We start from the raw sequence: 27,062 nt of genomic DNA, 5'->3' as shown, positions 1-27,062 counted from the left end.
CTCCCACATGCATGCACTGGTTACCCAGGTCTCTCACATTCATGCACTGGTTACCTAGATCTCTCACATTCATGCAGTGGTTACCCAGGTCTCCCACGTTCATGCACTGGTTACCTAGCTCTCTCACATTCATGCAGTGGTTACCCAGGTCTCCCACATTCATGCACTGGTTACCCAGGTCTCTCACAATCATGCACTGTCTCTCACATTCATGCACTGGTTACCCAGGTCTCTCACATTCATGCACTGGTTACCCAGGTCTCTCACATCCATGCACTGGTTACCCAGGTCTCTCACATTCATGCACTGGTTACCCAGCTCTCTCACATTCATGCACTGGTTACCCGGGTCTCTCACGAGCATGCACTGTCTCTCACATTCATGCACTGGTTACCCAGGTCTCTCACATTCATGCACTGGTTACCCAGGTCTCTCATATTCATGCACTGATTACCTAGCTCTCTCACATTCATGCACTGGTTAACCAGGTCCCTCACATTCATGCACTGGTTACCCAGGTCTCTCACATTCATACACTGGTCACCCAGGTCTCTCACATTCATACACTGGTCACCCAGGTCTCTCACAATCATGCACTGTCTCTCACATTCATGCACTGGTTACCCAGGTCTCTCACATTCATTCACTGGTTACCCAGGTCTCACACATTCATGCACTGATTACCTAGCTCTCTCACATTCATGCACTGGTTACCCAGGTCTCTCACATTCATGCACTGGTTACCCAGGTCTCTCACAATCATGCACTGTCTCTCACATTCATGCACTGGTTACCCAGGTCTCTCACATTCATGCACTGGTTACCCATGTCTCTCACATTCATGCACTGATTACCTAGCTCTCTCACATTCATGCACTGGTTACCTAGGTCTCTCACATTCATGCACTGGTTACCCAGGTCTCTCACATTCATGCACTGGTTGCCCAGGTCTCTCACAATCATGCACTGTCTCTCACATTCATGCACTGGTTACCCAGGTCTCTCATATTCATGCACTGGTTACCCAGGTCTCTCACATTCATGCACTGATTACCTAGCTTTCTCACATTCATGCACTGGTTACCCAGGTCTCTCACATTCATGCACTGGTTACCCAGGTCTCTCACATGCATGCACTGATTACCTAGCTCTCTCACATTCATGCAGTGGTTGCCCAGGTCTCCCAAATTCATACACTGGTTACCCAGGTCTCTCACATTCATGCACTGATTACCCAGGTCTCTCACGTTCATGCACCTGTTACCCAGGTCTCTCACATTCATGCACTGGTTACCCAGGTCTCTCACATTCATACACTGGTTACCGAGGTCTCCCACGTTCATGCACTGGTTACCCAGGTCTCTCACATTCATGCACTGTTTACTTATCTCTCTCACATTCATGCAGTGGTTACCCAGGTCTCCCAAATTCATACACTGGTTACCCAGGTCTCTCACATTCATGCACTGGTTACCCAGGTCTCTCACGTTCATGCACCGGTTACCCAGGTCTCTCACATTCATACACTGGTTACCGAGGTCTCCCACATTCATGCCCTGGTTACCCAGGTCTCCCACAATCATGCACTGCTTACCCAGGTCTCTCACACTCATGCCCTGGTTACCCAGGTCTCTCACATTCATGCACTGATTACCCAGGTCTCTCACATTCATGCAGTGGTTACCCAGGTCTCCCACGTTCATGCACTGGTTACCCAGGTCTCTCACATTCATGCACTGTTTACTTATCTCTCTCACATTCATGCAGTGGTTACCCAGGTCTCCCACATTCATACACTGGTTACCGAGCTCTCTCACATTCATGCAGTGGTTACCCAGGTCTCCCACATTCATGCACTGGTTACCCAAGTCTCTAACATTTATGCACTGGTTACCCAGGTCTCTCACATCCATGCACTGGTTACCCAGGTCTCTCACATTCATGCACTGGTTACCCAGGTCTCTCATAATCATGCACTGTCTCCCACATTCATGCACTGGTTACCCAGGTCTCTCACATTCATGCACTGGTTACCCAGGTCTCTCATATTCATGCTCTGGTTACCCAGGTCTCTCACATTCATACACTGGTTACCCAGGTCTCTCGCATTCATGCATTGGTTACCCAGGTCTCCCACAATCATGCACTGGTTACCCAGGTCTCTCACATTCATGCACTGATTACCCAGGTCTCTCACATTCATGCACTGGTTACCTAGCTCTCTCACATTTATGCACTGGTTACCCAGGTCTCTCACATTCATGCACTGGTTACCCAGGTCTCTCACATCCATGCACTGGTTCCCCAGGTCTCTCACATTCATGCACTGGTTACCCAGGTCTCTCACATTCATGCACTGGTTACCTAGGTCTCTCACATTCATGCACTGGTTACCTAGCTCTCTCACATTCATGCTCTGGTTACCCACGTCTCTCACATTCATACACTGGTTACCCAGGTCTCTCACATTCATGCACTGGTTACCCAGGTCTCCCACAATCATGCACTGGTTACTCGGGTCTCTCAAACTCATGCACTGGTTACCCAGGTCTCTCACATTCATGCACTGATTACCTAGCTCTCTCACATTCATGCACTGGTTACCCAGATCTCTCACATTCATGCACTGGTTACCTAGTTCTCTCACATTCATGCACTGATTACCCAGGTCTCTCACATTCATTCACTGGTTACCCAGGTCTCTCACAATCATGCACTGGTTACCCAGGTCTCTCACATTCATGCACTGGTTACCCAGGTCTCTCACATTCATGCACTGCTTACCCAGGTCTCTCACAATCAGGCACTGTCTCTCACATTCATGCACTGGTTACCCAGGTCTCTCACATTCATACACTGGTTACCCAGGTCTCTCACATTCATGCACTGGTTACCCATGTCTCCCACAATCATGCACTGGTTACCCAGGTCTCTCACACTCATGCACTGGTTACCCAGGTCTCTCACATTCATGCACTGGTTACCCAGGTCTCTCACATTCATGCACTGCTTACCCAGGTCTCTCACAGTCAGGCACTGTCTCTTACATTCATGCACTGGTTACCCAGGTCTCTCACATTCATACACTGGTTACCCAGGTCTCTCACATTCATGCACTGGTTACCCATGTCTCCCACAATCATGCACTGGTTACCCAGGTCTCTCACACTCATGCACTGGTTACCCAGGTCTCTCACATTCATGCACTGGTTACCTAGCTCTCTCACATTCATGCACTGGTTACCCAGGTATCTCACATTCATGCACTGGTTACCTAGTTCTCTCACATTCATGCAGTGGTTACCCGGCTCTCCCACATTCATGCACTGGTTACCCAGGTCTCTCACATTCATTCACTGGTTACCCAGGTCTCTCACATCCATGCACTGGTTACCCAGGTCTCTCACATTCATGCACTGGTTACCCAGGTCTCTCACATTCATTCACTGGTTACCCAGGTCTCTCACATCCATGCACTGGTTACCCAGGTCTCTCACATTCATGCACCAGTTACCCAGGTCTCTCACATTCATGCACTGGTTACCTAGCTCTCTCACATTCATGCAGTGGTTACCCAGGTCCCCCACATTCATGCACAGGTTACCCAGGTCTCTCACATTCATGCACTGGTTACCTAGCTCTCTCACATTCATGCAGTGGTTACCCAGGTCTCCCACATTCATGCACTGGTTACCTAGCTCTCTCACATTCATGCAGTGGTTACCCAGGTCTCCCACATTCATGCACTGGTTACCCAGGTCTCTCATTCATGCACTGATTACCCAGGTCTCTCACATTCATGCACTGGTTAACTAGCTCTCTCACATTCATGCAGTGGTTACCCATGTCTCCCACGTTCATGCACTGGTTACCTAGCTCTCTCACATTCATGCAATGGTTACCCAGGTCTCCCACATTCATGCACTGGTTACCTAGCTCTCCCACGTTCATGCACTGGTTACCTAGCTCTCTCACATTCATGCAATGGTTACCTAGGTCTCCCACATTCATGCACTGGTTACCCAGGTCTCTCACATTCATGCACTGATTACACAGGTCCCTCACATTCATGCAGTGGTACCCAGGTCTCCCACATTCATGCACTGGTTACCCAGGTGTCTCACATTCATGCACTGATTACCCTGGTCTCTCACATTCATGCACTGATTACCCAGGACTTTCACATTCATGCAGTGGTTACCCAGGTCTCCCACATTCATGCACTGGTTACCCAGGTCTCTCACATTCATGCACTGATTACCCAGGTCTCTCACATGCATGCACTGGTTACCTAGATCTCTCACATTCGTGCAGTGGTTACCCAGGTCTCCCACATTCATGCAATGGTTACCTAGCTCTCTCACATTCATGCAGTGGTTACCCAGGTCTCCCACATTCATGCACTGGTTACCCAGGTCTCTCATTCATGCACTGATTACCCAGGTCTCTCACATTCATTTCATGGTTACCCAGGTCTCCCACATTCATGCACTGGTTACCCAGGTCTCTCACATTCATGCACTGGTTAACTAGCTCTCTCATATTCATGCAGTGGTTACCCAGGTCTCCCACGTTCATGCCTGGTTACCTAGCTCTCTCACATTCATGCAGTGGTTACCCAGGTCTCCCACATTCATGCACTGGTTACCCAGGTCTCTCACATTCATGCACTGGTTACCTAGCTCTCTCACATTCATGCACTGGTTACCCAAGTCTCCCACATTCATGCACTGGTTACCTAGCTCTCTCACATTCATGCAGTGGTTACCCAGGTCTCCCACATTCATGCACTGGTTACCCAGGTCTCTCATATTCATGCACTGAATACCTAGCTCTCTCACATCCATGCACTGGTTACCCAGGTCTCTCACATTCATGCACTGGTTACCCAGGTCTCTCACATTCATGCACTGGTTACCCAGGTCTCTCACAAGCATGCACTGTCTCTCACATTCATGCACTGGTTACCCAGGTCTCTCACATTCATGCACTGGTTACCCAGGTCTCTCATATTCATGCACTGATTACCTAGCTCTCTCACATTCATGCACTGGTTACCCAGGTCTCTCACATTCATGCACTGGTTACCCAGGTCTCTCACAATCATGCACTGTCTCTCACATTCATGCACTGTTTACCCAGATCTCTCACATTCATGCAGTGGTTACCCAGGTCTCCCACATTCATGCACTGGTTACCCAGGTCTCTCACATTCATGCACTGGTTACCCAGGTCTCGCACAATCATGCACTGTTTCTCACATTCATGCACTGGTTACCCAGGTCTCTCACATTCATGCACTGGTTACCCAGGTCTCTCACATCCATGCACTGGTTACCCAGGTCTCCCACATTCATGCACTGGTTACCCAGGTCTCTCACATTCATGCACTGATTACCCAGGTCCCTCACATTCATGCAGTGGTTACCTAGGTCTCCCACATTCATGCACTGGTTACCCAGGTCTCTCACATTCATGCACTGATTACCCAGGTCTCTCACATTCATGCACTGATTACCCAGGTCTCTCACATTCATGCACTGGTTACCCAGGTCTCCCACATTCATGCACTGGTTACCCAGGTCTCTCACATTCATGCACTGATTACCCAGGTCTCTCACATTCATGCACTGGTTACCTAGCTCTCTCACATTCATGCAGTGGTTACCCAGGTCTCCCACATTCATGCACTGGTTTCCCAGGTCTCTCATTCATGCACTGATTACCCAGGTCTCTCACATTCATTTCATGGTTACCCAGGTCTCCCACATGCATGCACTGGTTACCCAGGTCTCTCACATTCATGCACTTGTTACCTAGCTCTCTCACATTCATGCAGTGGTTACCCAGGTCTCCCACGTTCATGCACTGGTTACCTAGCTCTCTCACATTCATGCAGTGGTTACCCAGGTCTCCCACATTCATGCACTGGTTACCCAGGTCTCTCACAATCATGCACTGTCTCTCACATTCATGCACTGGTTACCCAGGTCTCTCACATTCATGCACTGGTTACCCAGGTCTCTCACATCCATGCACTGGTTACCCAGGTCTCTCACATTCATGCACTGGTTACCCAGCTCTCTCACATTCATGCACTGGTTACCCGGGTCTCTCATGAGCATGCACTGTCTCTCACATTCATGCACTGGTTACCCAGGTCTCTCACATTCATGCACTGGTTACCCAGGTCTCTCATATTCATGCACTGATTACCTAGCTCTCTCACATTCATGCACTGGTTACCCAGGTCCCTCACATTCATGCACTGGTTACCCAGGTCTCTCACATTCATACACTGGTTACCCAGGTCTCTCACAATCATGCACTGGTTACCCAGGTCTCTCACATTCATTCACTGGTTACCCAGGTCTCTCACATTCATGCACTGGTTACCCAGGTCTCTCACAATCATCCACTGTCTCTCACATTCATGCACTGGTTACCCAGGTCTCTCACATTCATGCACTGGTTACCCATGTCTCTCACATGCATGCACTGATTACCTAGCTCTCTCACATTCATGCACTGGTTACCTAGGTCTCTCACATTCATGCACTGGTTACCCAGGTCTCTCACATTCATGCACTGGTTACCCAGGTCTCTCACAATCATGCACTGTCTCTCACATTCATGCACTGGTTACCCAGGTCTCTCATATTCATGCACTGGTTACCCAGGTCTCTCACATTCATGCACTGATTACCTAGCTTTCTCACATTCATGCACTGGTTACCCAGGTCTCCCACATTCATGCACTGGTTACCCAGGTCTCTCACATTCATGCCCTGGTTACCTAGCTCTCTCACATTCATGCAGTGGTTACCCAGGTCTCCCACATTCATGCACTGGTTACCTAGCTCTCTCACATTCATGCAGTGGTTACCCAGGTCTCCCACATTCATGCACTGGTTACCCAGGTCTCTCATTCATGCACTGATTACCCAGGTCTCTCACATTCATGCACTGGTTAACTAGCTGTCTCACATTCATGCAGTGGTTACCCATGTCTCCCACGTTCATGCACTGGTTACCTAGCTCTCTCACATTCATGCAATGGTTACCCAGGTCTCCCACATTCATGCACTGGTTACCTAGCTCTCCCACGTTCATGCACTGGTTACCTAGCTCTCTCACATTCATGCAATGTTTACCTAGGTCTCCCACATTCATGCACTGGTTACCCAGGTCTCTCACATTCATGCACTTATTACACAGGTCCCTCACATTCATGCAGTGGTACCCAGGTCTCCCACATTCATGCACTGGTTACCCAGGTGTCTCACATTCATGCACTGATTACCCTGGTCTCTCACATTCCTGCACTGATTACCCAGGACTTTCACATTCATGCAGTGGTTACCCAGGTCTCCCACATTCATGCACTGGTTACCCAGGTCTCTCACATTCATGCACTGATTACCCAGGTCTCTCACATGCATGCACTGGTTACCCAGGTCTCCCACATTCATGCAATGGTTACCTAGCGCTCTCACATTCATGCAGTGGTTACCCAGGTCTCCCACATTCATGCACTGGTTACCCAGGTCTCTCATTCATGCACTGATTACCCAGGTCTCTCACATTCATTTCATGGTTACCCAGGTCTCCCACATTCATGCACTGGTTACCCAGGTCTCTCACATTCATGCACTGGTTAACTAGCTCTCTCACATTCATGCAGTGGTTACCCAGGTCTCCCACGTTCATGCACTGGTTACCTAGCTCTCTCACATTCATGCAGTGGTTACCCAGGTCTCCCACATTCATGCACTGGTTACCCAGGTCTCTCACATTCATGCACTGGTTACCCAGGTCTCTCACATTCATGCACTGGTTACCCAGGTCTCTCATATTCATGCACTGATTACCTAGCTCTCTCACATCCATGCAGTGGTTACCCAGGTCTCTCACATTCATGCACTGGTTACCCAGGTCTCTCACATTCATGCACTGATTACCCAGGTCTCTCACATGCATGCACTGGTTACCTAGATCTCTCACATTCGTGCAGTGGTTACCCAGGTCTCCCACATTCATGCAATGGTTACCTAGCTCTCTCACATTCATGCAGTGGTTACCCAGGTCTCCCACATTCATGCACTGGTTACCCAGGTCTCTCATTCATGCACTGATTACCCAGGTCTCTCACATTCATTTCATGGTTACCCAGGTCTCCCACATTCATGCACTGGTTACCCAGGTCTCTCACATTCATGCACTGGTTAACTAGCTCTCTCACATTCATGCAGTGGTTACCCAGGTCTCCCACGTTCATGCACTGGTTACCTAGCTCTCTCACATTCATGCAGTGGTTACCCAGGTCTCCCACATTCATGCACTGGTTACCCAGGTCTCTCACATTCATGCACTGGTTACCTAGCTCTCTCACATTCATGCAGTGGTTACCCAGGTCTCCCACATTCATGCACTGGTTACCTAGCTCTCTCACATTCATGCAGTGGTTACCCAGGTCTCCCACATTCATGCACTGGTTACCCAGGTCTCTCATTCATGCACTGATTACCCAGGTCTCTCACATTCATGCACTGGTTAACTAGCTCTCTCACATTCATGCAGTGGTTACCCATGTCTCCCACGTTCATGCACTGGTTACCTAGCTCTCTCACATTCATGCAATGGTTACCCAGGTCTCCCACATTCATGCACTGGTTACCTAGCTCTCCCACGTTCATGCACTGGTTACCTAGCTCTCTCACATTCATGCAATGGTTACCTAGGTCTCCCACATTCATGCACTGGTTACCCAGGTCTCTCACATTCATGCACTGATTACACAGGTCCCTCACATTCATGCAGTGGTACCCAGGTATCCCACATTCATGCACTGGTTACCCAGGTGTCTCACATTCATGCACTGATTACCCTGGTCTCTCACATTCATGCACTGATTACCCAGGACTTTCACATTCATGCAGTGGTTACCCAGGTCTCCCACATTCATGCACTGGTTACCCAGGTCTCTCACATTCATGCACTGATTACCCAGGTCTCTCACATGCATGCACTGGTTACCTAGATCTCTCACATTCGTGCAGTGGTTACCCAGGTCTCCCACATTCATGCAATGGTTACCTAGCTCTCTCACATTCATGCAGTGGTTACCCAGGTCTCCCACATTCATGCACTGGTTACCCAGGTCTCTCATTCATGCACTGATTACCCAGGTCTCTCACATTCATTTCATGGTTACCCAGGTCTCCCACATTCATGCACTGGTTACCCAGGTCTCTCACATTCATGCACTGGTTAACTAGCACTCTCATATTCATGCAGTGGTTACCCAGGTCTCCCACATTCATGCACTGGTTACCCAGGTCTCTCATTCATGCACTGATTACCCAGGTCTCTCACATTCATTTCATGGTTACCCAGGTCTCCCACATTCATGCACTGGTTACCCAGGTCTCTCACATTCATGCACTGGTTAACTAGCTCTCTCACATTCATGCACTGATTACCCAGGTCTCTCACATTCATGCACTGATTACCCAGGTCTCTCACATTCATGCAGTGGTTACCCAGGTCTCCCACATTCATGCACTGGTTACCCAGGTCTCTCACATTCATGCACTGATTACCCAGGTCTCTCACATTCATGCACTGGTTACCTAGCGCTCTCACATTCATGCAGTGGTTACCCAGGTCTCCCACATTCATGCACTGGTTTCCCAGGTCTCTCATTCATGCACTGATTACCCAGGTCTCTCACATTCATTTCATGGTTACCCAGGTCTCCCACATGCATGCACTGGTTACCCAGGTCTCTCACATTCATGCACTGGTTACCTAGATCTCTCACATTCATGCAGTGGTTACCCAGGTCTCCCACGTTCATGCACTGGTTACCTAGCTCTCTCACATTCATGCAGTGGTTACCCAGGTCTCCCACATTCATGCACTGGTTACCCAGGTCTCTCACAATCATGCACTGTCTCTCACATTCATGCACTGGTTACCCAGGTCTCTCACATTCATGCACTGGTTACCCAGGTCTCTCACATCCATGCACTGGTTACCCAGGTCTCTCACATTCATGCACTGGTTACCCAGCTCTCTCACATTCATGCACTGGTTACCCGGGTCTCTCACGAGCATGCACTGTCTCTCACATTCATGCACTGGTTACCCAGGTCTCTCACATTCATGCACTGGTTACCCAGGTCTCTCATATTCATGCACTGATTACCTAGCTCTCTCACATTCATGCACTGGTTAACCAGGTCCCTCACATTCATGCACTGGTTACCCAGGTCTCTCACATTCATACACTGGTCACCCAGGTCTCTCACATTCATACACTGGTCACCCAGGTCTCTCACAATCATGCACTGTCTCTCACATTCATGCACTGGTTACCCAGGTCTCTCACATTCATTCACTGGTTACCCAGGTCTCACACATTCATGCACTGATTACCTAGCTCTCTCACATTCATGCACTGGTTACCCAGGTCTCTCACATTCATGCACTGGTTACCCAGGTCTCTCACAATCATGCACTGTCTCTCACATTCATGCACTGGTTACCCAGGTCTCTCACATTCATGCACTGGTTACCCATGTCTCTCACATTCATGCACTGATTACCTAGCTCTCTCACATTCATGCACTGGTTACCTAGGTCTCTCACATTCATGCACTGGTTACCCAGGTCTCTCACATTCATGCACTGGTTGCCCAGGTCTCTCACAATCATGCACTGTCTCTCACATTCATGCACTGGTTACCCAGGTCTCTCATATTCATGCACTGGTTACCCAGGTCTCTCACATTCATGCACTGATTACCTAGCTTTCTCACATTCATGCACTGGTTACCCAGGTCTCTCACATTCATGCACTGGTTACCCAGGTCTCTCACATGCATGCACTGATTACCTAGCTCTCTCACATTCATGCAGTGGTTGCCCAGGTCTCCCAAATTCATACACTGGTTACCCAGGTCTCTCACATTCATGCACTGATTACCCAGGTCTCTCACGTTCATGCACCTGTTACCCAGGTCTCTCACATTCATGCACTGGTTACCCAGGTCTCTCACATTCATACACTGGTTACCGAGGTCTCCCACGTTCATGCACTGGTTACCCAGGTCTCTCACATTCATGCACTGTTTACTTATCTCTCTCACATTCATGCAGTGGTTACCCAGGTCTCCCAAATTCATACACTGGTTACCCAGGTCTCTCACATTCATGCACTGGTTACCCAGGTCTCTCACGTTCATGCACCGGTTACCCAGGTCTCTCACATTCATACACTGGTTACCGAGGTCTCCCACATTCATGCCCTGGTTACCCAGGTCTCCCACAATCATGCACTGCTTACCCAGGTCTCTCACACTCATGCCCTGGTTACCCAGGTCTCTCACATTCATGCACTGATTACCCAGGTCTCTCACATTCATGCAGTGGTTACCCAGGTCTCCCACGTTCATGCACTGGTTACCCAGGTCTCTCACATTCATGCACTGTTTACTTATCTCTCTCACATTCATGCAGTGGTTACCCAGGTCTCCCACATTCATACACTGGTTACCGAGCTCTCTCACATTCATGCAGTGGTTACCCAGGTCTCCCACATTCATGCACTGGTTACCCAAGTCTCTAACATTTATGCACTGGTTACCCAGGTCTCTCACATCCATGCACTGGTTACCCAGGTCTCTCACATTCATGCACTGGTTACCCAGGTCTCTCACAATCATGCACTGTCTCCCACATTCATGCACTGGTTACCCAGGTCTCTCACATTCATGCACTGGTTACCCAGGTCTCTCATATTCATGCTCTGGTTACCCAGGTCTCTCACATTCATACACTGGTTACCCAGGTCTCTCGCATTCATGCATTGGTTACCCAGGTCTCCCACAATCATGCACTGGTTACCCAGGTCTCTCACATTCATGCACTGATTACCCAGGTCTCTCACATTCATGCACTGGTTACCTAGCTCTCTCACATTTATGCACTGGTTACCCAGGTCTCTCACATTCATGCACTGGTTACCCAGGTCTCTCACATCCATGCACTGGTTCCCCAGGTCTCTCACATTCATGCACTGGTTACCCAGGTCTCTCACATTCATGCACTGGTTACCTAGGTCTCTCACATTCATGCACTGGTTACCTAGCTCTCTCACATTCATGCTCTGGTTACCCACATCTCTCACATTCATACACTGGTTACCCAGGTCTCTCACATTCATGCACTGGTTACCCAGGTCTCCCACAATCATGCACTGGTTACTCGGGTCTCTCAAACTCATGCACTGGTTACCCAGGTCTCTCACATTCATGCACTGATTACCTAGCTCTCTCACATTCATGCACTGGTTACCCAGATCTCTCACATTCATGCACTGGTTACCTAGTTCTCTCACATTCATGCACTGATTACCCAGGTCTCTCACATTCATTCACTGGTTACCCAGGTCTCTCACAATCATGCACTGGTTACCCAGGTCTCTCACATTCATGCACTGGTTACCCAGGTCTCTCACATTCATGCACTGCTTACCCAGGTCTCTCACAATCAGGCACTGTCTCTCACATTCATGCACTGGTTACCCAGGTCTCTCACATTCATACACTGGTTACCCAGGTCTCTCACATTCATGCACTGGTTACCCATGTCTCCCACAATCATGCACTGGTTACCCAGGTCTCTCACACTCATGCACTGGTTACCCAGGTCTCTCACATTCATGCACTGGTTACCCAGGTCTCTCACATTCATGCACTGCTTACCCAGGTCTCTCACAGTCAGGCACTGTCTCTCACATTCATGCACTGGTTACCCAGGTCTCTCACATTCATACACTGGTTACCCAGGTCTCTCACATTCATGCACTGGTTACCCATGTCTCCCACAATCATGCACTGGTTACCCAGGTCTCTCACACTCATGCACTGGTTACCCAGGTCTCTCACATTCATGCACTGGTTACCTAGCTCTCTCACATTCATGCACTGGTTACCCAGGTATCTCACATTCATGCACTGGTTACCTAGTTCTCTCACATTCATGCAGTGGTTACCCGGCTCTCCCACATTCATGCACTGGTTACCCAGGTCTCTCACATTCATTCACTGGTTACCCAGGTCTCTCACATCCATGCACTGGTTACCCAGGTCTCTCACATTCATGCACTGGTTACCCAGGTCTCTCACATTCATTCACTGGTTACCCAGGTCTCTCACATCCATGCACTGGTTACCCAGGTCTCTCACATTCATGCACCAGTTACCCAGGTCTCTCACATTCATGCACTGGTTACCTAGCTCTCTCACATTCATGCAGTGGTTACCCAGGTCCCCCACATTCATGCACAGGTTACCCAGGTCTCTCACATTCATGCACTGGTTACCCAGCTCTCTCACATTCATGCACTGGTTACCCAGGTCTCTCACATTCATGCACTGGTTACCCAGGTCTCTCACATTTATGCACTGATTACCTAGCTCTCTCACATTCATGCAGTGGTTACCCAGGTCTCCCACATTCATACACTGGTTACCCAGGTCTCTCACATTCATGCACTGGTTACCCAGGTCTCTCACATTCATGCACTGATTACCTAGCTCTCTCACATTCATGCACTGGTTACCCAGGTCTCTCACATTCATGCACTGGTTACCCAGGTCTCTCACATTCATGCACTGATTACCCAGGTCTATCACATTCATGCACTGATTACCCAGGTCTCTCACATTCATGCAGTGGTTACCCAGGTCTCTCACATTCATGCACTGATTACCCAGGTCTCTCACATTCATGCACTGATTACCCAGGTCTCTCACATTCATGCAATGATTACCTAGCTCTCTCACATTCATGCAGTGGTTACCCAGGTCTCCCACATTCATGCACTGGTTACCCAGGTCTCTCACATTCATGCACTGGTTACCCAGGTCTCTCACATTCATGCACTGATTACCTAGCTCTCTCACATTAATGCACTGGTTACCCAGGTCTCTCACATTCATGCACTGGTTACACAGGTCTCTCACATTCATGCACTGATTACCCAGGTCTCTCACATTCATGCAGTGGTTACCCAGGTCTCTCACATTCATGCACAGATTACCCAGGTCTCTCACATTCATGCACTGATTACCCAGGTCTCTCACATTCATGCAGTGGTTACCCAGGTCTCCCACATTCATGCACTGGTTACCCAGGTCTCTCATATTCATGCACTGATTACCCAGGTCTCTCACATTCATGCACTGATTACCCAGGTCTCTCACATTCATGCAGTTGTTACCCAGGTCTCCCACATTCATGCACTGGTTACCCAGGTCTTTCAAATTCATGCACTGATTACCCAGGTCTCTCACATTCATGAACTGGTTACCTAGCTCTCTCACATTCATGCAGGGGTTACCCAGGTCTCCCACATTCATGCACTGGTTACCTAGCTCTCTCACATTCATGCAGTGGTTACCCAGGTCTCCCACATTCATGCACTGGTTACCCAGGTCTCTCATTCATGCACTGATTACCCAGGTCTCTCACATTCATGCAGTGGTTACCCAGGGCTCCCACATTCATGCACTGGTTACCCAGGTCTCTCACATTCATGCTCTGGTTACCGAGCTCTCTCACATTCATGCACTGGTTACCCAGGTCTCCCACATTCATGCACTGGTTACCCAGGTCTCTCACATTCATGCACTGATTACACAGGTCCCTCACATTCATGCAGTGGTACCCAGGTCTCCCACATTCATGCACTGGTTACCCAGGTGTCTCACATTCATGCACTGGTTACCCAGGTCTCCCACATTCATGCACTGGTTACCCAGGTCTCTCACATTCATGCACTGATTACACAGGTCCCTCACATTCATGCAGTGGTACCCAGGTCTCCCACATTCATGCACTGGTTACCCAGGTGTCTCACATTCATGCACTGGTTACCCAGGTGTCTCACATTCATGCACTGGTTACCCAGGTGTCTCACATTCATGCACTGATTACCCTGGTCTCTCACATTCATGCACTGATTACCCAGGTCTCTCACATTCATGCAGTGGTTACCCAGGTCTCCCACATTCATGCACTGGTTACCCAGGTCTCTCACATTCATGCACTGATTACCCAGGTATCTCACATTCATGCACTGGTTACCTAGCTCTCTCACATTCATGCAGTGGTTACCCAGGTCTCCCACATTCATGCAGTGGTTACCTAGCTCTCTCACATTCATGCAGTGGTTACCCAGGTCTCCCACATTCATGCACTGGTTACACAGGTCTCTCATTCATGCACTGATTAACCAGGTCTCTCACATTCATTTCATGGTTACCCAGGTCTCCCACATTCATGCACTGGTTACCCAGGTCTCTCACATTCATGCACTGGTTAACTAGCTCTCTCACATTCATGCAGTGGTTACCCAGGTCTCCCACGTTCATGCACTGGTTACCTAGCTCTCTCACATTCATGCAGTGGTTACCCAGGTCTCCCACATTCATGCACTGGTTACGCAGGTCTCTCACAATCATGCACTGTCTCTCACATTCATGCACTGGTTACCCAGGTCTCTCACATTCATGCACTGGTTACCCAGGTCTCTCACATCCATGCACTGGTTACCCAGGTCTCACACATCCATGCACTGGTTACCCAGGTCTCTCACATTCATGCACTGGTTACCCAGGTCTCTCACATTCATGCACTGGTTACCCAGGTCTCTCACAAGCATGCACTGTCTCTCACATTCATGCACTGGTTACCCAGGTCTCTCACATTCATGCACTGGTTACCCAGGTCTCTCATATTTATGCACTGATTACCTAGCTCTCTCACATTCATGCACTGGTTACCCAGGTCCCTCACATTCATGCACTGGTTACCCAGGTCTCTCCCATTCATACACTGGTTACCCAGGTCTCTCACAATCATGCACTGTCTCTCACATTCATGCACTGGTTACCCAGGTCTCTCACATTCATTCACTGGTTACCCAGGTCTCACACATTCATGCACTGATTACCTAGCTCTCTCACATTCATGCACTGGTTACCCAGGTCTCTCACATTCATGCACTGGTTACCCAGGTCTCTCACAATCATGCACTGTCTCTCACATTCATGCACTGGTTACCCAGGTCTCTCACATTCATGCAGTGGTTACCCAGGTCTCCCACATTCATGCACTGGTTACCCAGGTCTCTCACATTCATGCACTGGTTACCCAGGTCTCTCACAATCATGCAATGTCTCTCACATTCATGCACAGGTTATCCAGGTCTCTCACATTCATGCACTGGTTACCCAGGTCTCTCACATCCATGCACTGGTTACCCAAGTCTCCCACATTCATGCACTGGTTACCTAGCTCTCTCACATTCATGCAGTGGTTACCCAGGTCTCCCACATTCATGCACTGGTTACCCAGGTCTCTCATTCATGCACTGATTACCCAGGTCTCTCACATTCATGCACTGGTTAACTAGCTCTCTCACATTCATGCAGTGGTTACCCATGTCTCCCACGTTCATGCACTGGTTACCTAGCTCTCTCACATTCATGCAATGGTTACCCAGGTCTCCCACATTCATGCACTGGTTACCTAGCTCTCCCACGTTCATGCACTGGTTACCTAGCTCTCTCACATTCATGCAATGGTTACCTAGGTCTCTCACATTCATGCACTGATTACACAGGTCCCTCACATTCATGCAGTGGTACCCAGGTCTCCCACATTCATGCACTGGTTACCCAGGTGTCTCACATTCATGCACTGATTACCCTGGTCTCTCACATTCATGCACTGATTACCCAGGACTTTCACATTCATGCAGTGGTTACCCAGGTCTCCCACATTCATGCACTGGTTACCCAGGTCTCTCACATTCATGCACTGATTACCCAGGTCTCTCACATGCATGCACTGGTTACCTAGATCTCTCACATTCGTGCAGTGGTTACCCAGGTCTCCCACATTCATGCAATGGTTACCTAGCTCTCTCACATTCATGCAGTGGTTACCCAGGTCTCCCACATTCATGCACTGGTTACCCAGGTCTCTCATTCATGCACTGATTACCCAGGTCTCTCACATTCATTTCATGGTTACCCAGGTCTCCCACATTCATGCACTGGTTACCCAGGTCTCTCACATTCATGCACTGGTTAACTAGCTCTCTCACATTCATGCAGTGGTTACCCAGGTCTCCCACGTTCATGCACTGGTTACCTAGCTCTCTCACATTCATGCAGTGGTTACCCAGGTCTCCCACATTCATGCACTGGTTACCCAGGTCTCTCACATTCATGCACTGGTTACCTAGCTCTCTCACATTCATGCAGTGGTTACCCAGGTCTCCCACATTCATGCACTGGTTACCTAGCTCTCTCACATTCATGCAGTGGTTACCCAGGTCTCCCACATTCATGCACTGGTTACCCAGGTCTCTCATTCATGCACTGATTACCCAGGTCTCTCACATTCATGCACTGGTTAACTAGCTCTCTCACATTCATGCAGTGGTTACCCATGTCTCCCACGTTCATGCACTGGTTACCTAGCTCTCTCACATTCATGCAATGGTTACCCAGGTCTCCCACATTCATGCACTGGTTACCTAGCTCTCCCACGTTCATGCACTGGTTACCTAGCTCTCTCACATTCATGCAATGGTTACCTAGGTCTCCCACATTCATGCACTGGTTACCCAGGTCTCTCACATTCATGCACTGATTACACAGGTCCCTCACATTCATGCAGTGGTACCCAGGTCTCCCACATTCATGCACTGGTTACCCAGGTGTCTCACATTCATGCACTGATTACCCTGGTCTCTCACATTCATGCACTGATTACCCAGGACTTTCACATTCATGCAGTGGTTACCCAGGTCTCCCACATTCATGCACTGGTTACCCAGGTCTCTCACATTCATGCACTGATTACCCAGGTCTCTCACATGCATGCACTGGTTACCTAGATCTCTCACATTCGTGCAGTGGTTACCCAGGTCTCCCACATTCATGCAATGGTTACCTAGCTCTCTCACATTCATGCAGTGGTTACCCAGGTCTCCCACATTCATGCACTGGTTACCCAGGTCTCTCATTCATGCACTGATTACCCAGGTCTCTCACATTCATTTCATGGTTACCCAGGTCTCCCACATTCATGCACTGGTTACCCAGGTCTCTCACATTCATGCACTGGTTAACTAGCTCTCTCATATTCATGCAGTGGTTACCCAGGTCTCCCACGTTCATGCACTGGTTACCTAGCTCTCTCACATTCATGCAGTGGTTACCCAGGTCTCCCACATTCATGCACTGGTTACCCAGGTCTCTCACATTCATGCACTGGTTACCTAGCTCTCTCACATTCATGCAGTGGTTACCCAAGTCTCCCACATCCATGCACTGGTTACCTAGCTCTCTCACATTCATGCAGTGGTTACCCAGGTCTCCCACATTCATGCACTGGTTACCCAGGTCTCTCATATTCATGCACTGAATACCTAGCTCTCTCACATCCATGCACTGGTTACCCAGGTCTCTCACATTCATGCACTGGTTACCCAGGTCTCTCACATTCATGCACTGGTTACCTAGGTCTCTCACAAGCATGCACTGTCTCTCACATTCATGCACTGGTTACCCAGGTCTCTCACATTCATGCACTGGTTACCCAGGTCTCTCATATTCATGCACTGATTACCTAGCTCTCTCACATTCATGCACTGGTTACCCAGGTCTCTCACATTCATGCACTGGTTACCCAGGTCTCTCACAATCCTGCACTGTCTCTCACATTCATGCACTGTTTACCCAGATCTCTCACATTCATGCAGTGGTTACCCAGGTCTCCCACATTCATGCACTGGTTACCCAGGTCTCTCACATTCATGCACTGGTTACCCAGGTCTCGCACAATCATGCACTGTTTCTCACATTCATGCACTGGTTACCCAGGTCTCTCACATTCATGCACTGGTTACCCAGGTCTCTCACATCCATGCACTGGTTACCCAGGTCTCCCACATTCATGCACTGGTTACCCAGGTCTCTCACATTCATGCACTGATTACCCAGGTCCCTCACATTCATGCAGTGGTTACCTAGGTCTCCCACATTCATGCACTGGTTACCCAGGTCTCTCACATTCATGCACTGATTACCCAGGTCTCTCACATTCATGCACTGATTACCCAGGTCTCTCACATTCATGCACTGGTTACCCAGGTCTCCCACATTCATGCACTGGTTACCCAGGTCTCTCACATTCATGCACTGATTACCCAGGTCTCTCACATTCATGCACTGGTTACCTAGCTCTCTCACATTCATGCAGTGGTTACCCAGGTCTCCCACATTCATGCACTGGTTTCCCAGGTCTCTCATTCATGCACTGATTACCCAGGTCTCTCACATTCATTTCATGGTTACCCAGGTCTCCCACATGCATGCACTGGTTACCCAGGTCTCTCACATTCATGCACTTGTTACCTAGCTCTCTCACATTCATGCAGTGGTTACCCAGGTCTCCCACGTTCATGCACTGGTTACCTAGCTCTCTCACATTCATGCAGTGGTTACCCAGGTCTCCCACATTCATGCACTGGTTACCCAGGTCTCTCACAATCATGCACTGTCTCTCACATTCATGCACTGGTTACCCAGGTCTCTCACATTCATGCACTGGTTACCCAGGTCTCTCACATCCATGCACTGGTTACCCAGGTCTCTCACATTCATGCACTGGTTACCCAGCTCTCTCACATTCATGCACTGGTTACCCGGGTCTCTCATGAGCATGCACTGTCTCTCACATTCATGCACTGGTTACCCAGGTCTCTCACATTCATGCACTGGTTACCCAGGTCTCTCATATTCATGCACTGATTACCTAGCTCTCTCACATTCATGCACTGGTTACCCAGGTCCCTCACATTCATGCACTGGTTACCCAGGTCTCTCACATTCATACACTGGTTACCCAGGTCTCTCACAATCATGCACTGGTTACCCAGGTCTCTCACATTCATTCACTGGTTACCCAGGTCTCTCACATTCATGCACTGGTTACCCAGGTCTCTCACAATCATCCACTGTCTCTCACATTCATGCACTGGTTACCCAGGTCTCTCACATTCATGCACTGGTTACCCATGTCTCTCACATTCATGCACTGATTACCTAGCTCTCTCACATTCATGCACTGGTTACCTAGGTCTCTCACATTCATGCACTGGTTACCCAGGTCTCTCACATTCATGCACTGGTTACCCAGGTCTCTCACAATCATGCACTGTCTCTCACATTCATGCACTGGTTACCCAGGTCTCTCATATTCATGCACTGGTTACCCAGGTCTCTCACATTCATGCACTGATTACCTAGCTTTCTCACATTCATGCACTGGTTACCCAGGTCTCCCACATTCATGCACTGGTTACCCAGGTCTCTCACATTCATGCCCTGGTTACCTAGCTCTCTCACATTCATGCAGTGGTTACCCAGGTCTCCCACATTCATGCACTGGTTACCTAGCTCTCTCACATTCATGCAGTGGTTACCCAGGTCTCCCACATTCATGCACTGGTTACCCAGGTCTCTCATTCATGCACTGATTACCCAGGTCTCTCACATTCATGCACTGGTTAACTAGCTGTCTCACATTCATGCAGTGGTTACCCATGTCTCCCACGTTCATGCACTGGTTACCTAGCTCTCTCACATTCATGCAATGGTTACCCAGGTCTCCCACATTCATGCACTGGTTACCTAGCTCTCCCACGTTCATGCACTGGTTACCTAGCTCTCTCACATTCATGCAATGTTTACCTAGGTCTCCCACATTCATGCACTGGTTACCCAGGTCTCTCACATTCATGCACTTATTACACAGGTCCCTCACATTCATGCAGTGGTACCCAGGTCTCCCACATTCATGCACTGGTTACCCAGGTGTCTCACATTCATGCACTGATTACCCTGGTCTCTCACATTCCTGCACTGATTACCCAGGACTTTCACATTCATGCAGTGGTTACCCAGGTCTCCCACATTCATGCACTGGTTACCCAGGTCTCTCACATTCATGCACTGATTACCCAGGTCTCTCACATGCATGCACTGGTTACCCAGGTCTCCCACATTCATGCAATGGTTACCTAGCGCTCTCACATTCATGCAGTGGTTACCCAGGTCTCCCACATTCATGCACTGGTTACCCAGGTCTCTCATTCATGCACTGATTACCCAGGTCTCTCACATTCATTTCATGGTTACCCAGGTCTCCCACATTCATGCACTGGTTACCCAGGTCTCTCACATTCATGCACTGGTTAACTAGCTCTCTCACATTCATGCAGTGGTTACCCAGGTCTCCCACGTTCATGCACTGGTTACCTAGCTCTCTCACATTCATGCAGTGGTTACCCAGGTCTCCCACATTCATGCACTGGTTACCCAGGTCTCTCACATTCATGCACTGGTTACCCAGGTCTCTCACATTCATGCACTGGTTACCCAGGTCTCTCATATTCATGCACTGATTACCTAGCTCTCTCACATCCATGCACTGGTTACCCAGGTCTCTCACATTCATGCACTGGTTACCCAGGTCTCTCACATTCATGCACTGATTACCCAGGTCTCTCACATGCATGCACTGGTTACCTAGATCTCTCACATTCGTGCAGTGGTTACCCAGGTCTCCCACATTCATGCAATGGTTACCTAGCTCTCTCACATTCATGCAGTGGTTACCCAGGTCTCCCACATTCATGCACTGGTTACCCAGGTCTCTCATTCATGCACTGATTACCCAGGTCTCTCACATTCATTTCATGGTTACCCAGGTCTCCCACATTCATGCACTGGTTACCCAGGTCTCTCACATTCATGCACTGGTTAACTAGCTCTCTCACATTCATGCAGTGGTTACCCAGGTCTCCCACGTTCATGCACTGGTTACCTAGCTCTCTCACATTCATGCAGTGGTTACCCAGGTCTCCCACATTCATGCACTGGTTACCCAGGTCTCTCACATTCATGCACTGGTTACCTAGCTCTCTCACATTCATGCAGTGGTTACCCAGGTCTCCCACATTCATGCACTGGTTACCTAGCTCTCTCACATTCATGCAGTGGTTACCCAGGTCTCCCACATTCATGCACTGGTTACCCAGGTCTCTCATTCATGCACTGATTACCCAGGTCTCTCACATTCATGCACTGGTTAACTAGCTCTCTCACATTCATGCAGTGGTTACCCATGTCTCCCACGTTCATGCACTGGTTACCTAGCTCTCTCACATTCATGCAATGGTTACCCAGGTCTCCCACATTCATGCACTGGTTACCTAGCTCTCCCACGTTCATGCACTGGTTACCTAGCTCTCTCACATTCATGCAATGGTTACCTAGGTCTCCCACATTCATGCACTGGTTACCCAGGTCTCTCACATTCATGCACTGATTACACAGGTCCCTCACATTCATGCAGTGGTACCCAGGTATCCCACATTCATGCACTGGTTACCCAGGTGTCTCACATTCATGCACTGATTACCCTGGTCTCTCACATTCATGCACTGATTACCCAGGACTTTCACATTCATGCAGTGGTTACCCAGGTCTCCCACATTCATGCACTGGTTACCCAGGTCTCTCACATTCATGCACTGATTACCCAGGTCTCTCACATGCATGCACTGGTTACCTAGATCTCTCACATTCGTGCAGTGGTTACCCAGGTCTCCCACATTCATGCAATGGTTACCTAGCTCTCTCACATTCATGCAGTGGTTACCCAGGTCTCCCACATTCATGCACTGGTTACCCAGGTCTCTCATTCATGCACTGATTACCCAGGTCTCTCACATTCATTTCATGGTTACCCAGGTCTCCCACATTCATGCACTGGTTACCCAGGTCTCTCACATTCATGCACTGGTTAACTAGCACTCTCATATTCATGCAGTGGTTACCCAGGTCTCCCACATTCATGCACTGGTTACCCAGGTCTCTCATTCATGCACTGATTACCCAGGTCTCTCACATTCATTTCATGGTTACCCAGGTCTCCCACATTCATGCACTGGTTACCCAGGTCTCTCACATTCATGCACTGGTTAACTAGCTCTCTCACATTCATGCACTGATTACCCAGGTCTCTCACATTCATGCACTGATTACCCAGGTCTCTCACATTCATGCAGTGGTTACCCAGGTCTCCCACATTCATGCACTGGTTACCCAGGTCTCTCACATTCATGCACTGATTACCCAGGTCTCTCACATTCATGCACTGGTTACCTAGCGCTCTCACATTCATGCAGTGGTTACCCAGGTCTCCCACATTCATGCACTGGTTTCCCAGGTCTCTCATTCATGCACTGATTACCCAGGTCTCTCACATTCATTTCATGGTTACCCAGGTCTCCCACATGCATGCACTGGTTACCCAGGTCTCTCACATTCATGCACTGGTTACCTAGATCTCTCACATTCATGCAGTGGTTACCCAGGTCTCCCACGTTCATGCACTGGTTACCTAGCTCTCTCACATTCATGCAGTGGTTACCCAGGTCTCCCACATTCATGCACTGGTTACCCAGGTCTCTCACAATCATGCACTGTCTCTCACATTCATGCACTGGTTACCCAGGTCTCTCACATTCATGCACTGGTTACCCAGGTCTCTCACATCCATGCACTGGTTACCCAGGTCTCTCACATTCATGCACTGGTTACCCAGCTCTCTCACATTCATGCACTGGTTACCCGGGTCTCTCACGAGCATGCACTGTCTCTCACATTCATGCACTGGTTACCAGGTCTCTCACATTCATGCACTGGTTACCCAGGTCTCTCATATTCATGCACTGATTACCTAGCTCTCTCACATTCATGCACTGGTTAACCAGGTCCCTCACATTCATGCACTGGTTACCCAGGTCTCTCACATTCATACACTGGTCACCCAGGTCTCTCACATTCATACACTGGTCACCCAGGTCTCTCACAATCATGCACTGTCTCTCACATTCATGCACTGGTTACCCAGGTCTCTCACATTCATTCACTGGTTACCCAGGTCTCACACATTCATGCACTGATTACCTAGCTCTCTCACATTCATGCACTGGTTACCCAGGTCTCTCACATTCATGCACTGGTTACCCAGGTCTCTCACAATCATGCACTGTCTCTCACATTCATGCACTGGTTACCCAGGTCTCTCACATTCATGCACTGGTTACCCATGTCTCTCACATTCATGCACTGATTACCTAGCTCTCTCACATTCATGCACTGGTTACCTAGGTCTCTCACATTCATGCACTGGTTACCCAGGTCTCTCACATTCATGCACTGGTTGCCCAGGTCTCTCACAATCATGCACTGTCTCTCACATTCATGCACTGGTTACCCAGGTCTCTCATATTCATGCACTGGTTACCCAGGTCTCTCACATTCATGCACTGATTACCTAGCTTTCTCACATTCATGCACTGGTTACCCAGGTCTCTCACATTCATGCACTGGTTACCCAGGTCTCTCACATGCATGCACTGATTACCTAGCTCTCTCACATTCATGCAGTGGTTGCCCAGGTCTCCCAAATTCATACACTGGTTACCCAGGTCTCTCACATTCATGCACTGATTACCCAGGTCTCTCACGTTCATGCACCTGTTACCCAGGTCTCTCACATTCATGCACTGGTTACCCAGGTCTCTCACATTCATACACTGGTTACCGAGGTCTCCCACGTTCATGCACTGGTTACCCAGGTCTCTCACATTCATGCACTGTTTACTTATCTCTCTCACATTCATGCAGTGGTTACCCAGGTCTCCCAAATTCATACACTGGTTACCCAGGTCTCTCACATTCATGCACTGGTTACCCAGGTCTCTCACGTTCATGCACCGGTTACCCAGGTCTCTCACATTCATACACTGGTTACCGAGGTCTCCCACATTCATGCCCTGGTTACCCAGGTCTCCCACAATCATGCACTGCTTACCCAGGTCTCTCACACTCATGCCCTGGTTACCCAGGTCTCTCACATTCATGCACTGATTACCCAGGTCTCTCACATTCATGCAGTGGTTACCCAGGTCTCCCACGTTCATGCACTGGTTACCCAGGTCTCTCACATTCATGCACTGTTTACTTATCTCTCTCACATTCATGCAGTGGTTACCCAGGTCTCCCACATTCATACACTGGTTACCGAGCTCTCTCACATTCATGCAGTGGTTACCCAGGTCTCCCACATTCATGCACTGGTTACCCAAGTCTCTAACATTTATGCACTGGTTACCCAGGTCTCTCACATCCATGCACTGGTTACCCAGGTCTCTCACATTCATGCACTGGTTACCCAGGTCTCTCACAATCATGCACTGTCTCCCACATTCATGCACTGGTTACCCAGGTCTCTCACATTCATGCACTGGTTACCCAGGTCTCTCATATTCATGCTCTGGTTACCCAGGTCTCTCACATTCATACACTGGTTACCCAGGTCTCTCGCATTCATGCATTGGTTACCCAGGTCTCCCACAATCATGCACTGGTTACCCAGGTCTCTCACATTCATGCACTGATTACCCAGGTCTCTCACATTCATGCACTGGTTACCTAGCTCTCTCACATTTATGCACTGGTTACCCAGGTCTCTCACATTCATGCACTGGTTACCCAGGTCTCTCACATCCATGCACTGGTTCCCCAGGTCTCTCACATTCATGCACTGGTTACCCAGGTCTCTCACATTCATGCACTGGTTACCTAGGTCTCTCACATTCATGCACTGGTTACCTAGCTCTCTCACATTCATGCTCTGGTTACCCACGTCTCTCACATTCATACACTGGTTACCCAGGTCTCTCACATTCATGCACTGGTTACCCAGGTCTCCCACAATCATGCACTGGTTACTCGGGTCTCTCAAACTCATGCACTGGTTACCCAGGTCTCTCACATTCATGCACTGATTACCTAGCTCTCTCACATTCATGCACTGGTTACCCAGATCTCTCACATTCATGCACTGGTTACCTAGTTCTCTCACATTCATGCACTGATTACCCAGGTCTCTCACATTCATTCACTGGTTACCCAGGTCTCTCACAATCATGCACTGGTTACCCAGGTCTCTCACATTCATGCACTGGTTACCCAGGTCTCTCACATTCATGCACTGCTTACCCAGGTCTCTCACAATCAGGCACTGTCTCTCACATTCATGCACTGGTTACCCAGGTCTCTCACATTCATACACTGGTTACCCAGGTCTCTCACATTCATGCACTGGTTACCCATGTCTCCCACAATCATGCACTGGTTACCCAGGTCTCTCACACTCATGCACTGGTTACCCAGGTCTCTCACATTCATGCACTGGTTACCCAGGTCTCTCACATTCATGCACTGCTTACCCAGGTCTCTCACAGTCAGGCACTGTCTCTCACATTCATGCACTGGTTACCCAGGTCTCTCACATTCATACACTGGTTACCCAGGTCTCTCACATTCATGCACTGGTTACCCATGTCTCCCACAATCATGCACTGGTTACCCAGGTCTCTCACACTCATGCACTGGTTACCCAGGTCTCTCACATTCATGCACTGGTTACCTAGCTCTCTCACATTCATGCACTGGTTACCCAGGTATCTCACATTCATGCACTGGTTACCTAGTTCTCTCACATTCATGCAGTGGTTACCCGGCTCTCCCACATTCATGCACTGGTTACCCAGGTCTCTCACATTCATTCACTGGTTACCCAGGTCTCTCACATCCATGCACTGGTTACCCAGGTCTCTCACATTCATGCACTGGTTACCCAGGTCTCTCACATTCATTCACTGGTTACCCAGGTCTCTCACATCCATGCACTGGTTACCCAGGTCTCTCACATTCATGCACCAGTTACCCAGGTCTCTCACATTCATGCACTGGTTACCTAGCTCTCTCACATTCATGCAGTGGTTACCCAGGTCCCCCACATTCATGCACAGGTTACCCAGGTCTCTCACATTC

At 49.1% G+C, this 27,062-nt stretch overlaps 1 protein-coding gene across 1 annotated transcript in view; it reads right to left on the bottom strand.

Moving 5' to 3' along the window:
- Window positions 1–1,969: 1,969 nt before the first annotated feature.
- LOC138487481 (prion-like-(Q/N-rich) domain-bearing protein 25) overlaps window positions 1,970–27,062 on the bottom strand; it is a 43,731-nt gene continuing 18,638 nt past the window's right edge. The window contains exons 2-4 of the mRNA XM_069613997.1: window positions 24,599–25,387; window positions 10,914–11,702; window positions 1,970–2,176 (exon numbers count right to left, since the gene is read on the bottom strand). Of these exons, the coding sequence (XP_069470098.1) occupies window positions 1,970–2,176; window positions 10,914–11,702; window positions 24,599–25,387 (1,785 nt within the window). The remainder of the gene's footprint in view (window positions 2,177–10,913; window positions 11,703–24,598; window positions 25,388–27,062) is intronic.

Source organism: Ambystoma mexicanum, chromosome 9 (assembly GCF_040938575.1).
Source record: "Ambystoma mexicanum isolate Mex_15411 chromosome 9, UKY_AmexF1_1, whole genome shotgun sequence".
In the NCBI taxonomy this organism is placed as follows: Eukaryota; Metazoa; Chordata; class Amphibia; order Caudata; family Ambystomatidae; genus Ambystoma; species Ambystoma mexicanum.
The sequence above is the reverse complement of the archived record's forward strand: the minus strand, read 5'-3'. Positions and strand labels throughout refer to the sequence as shown.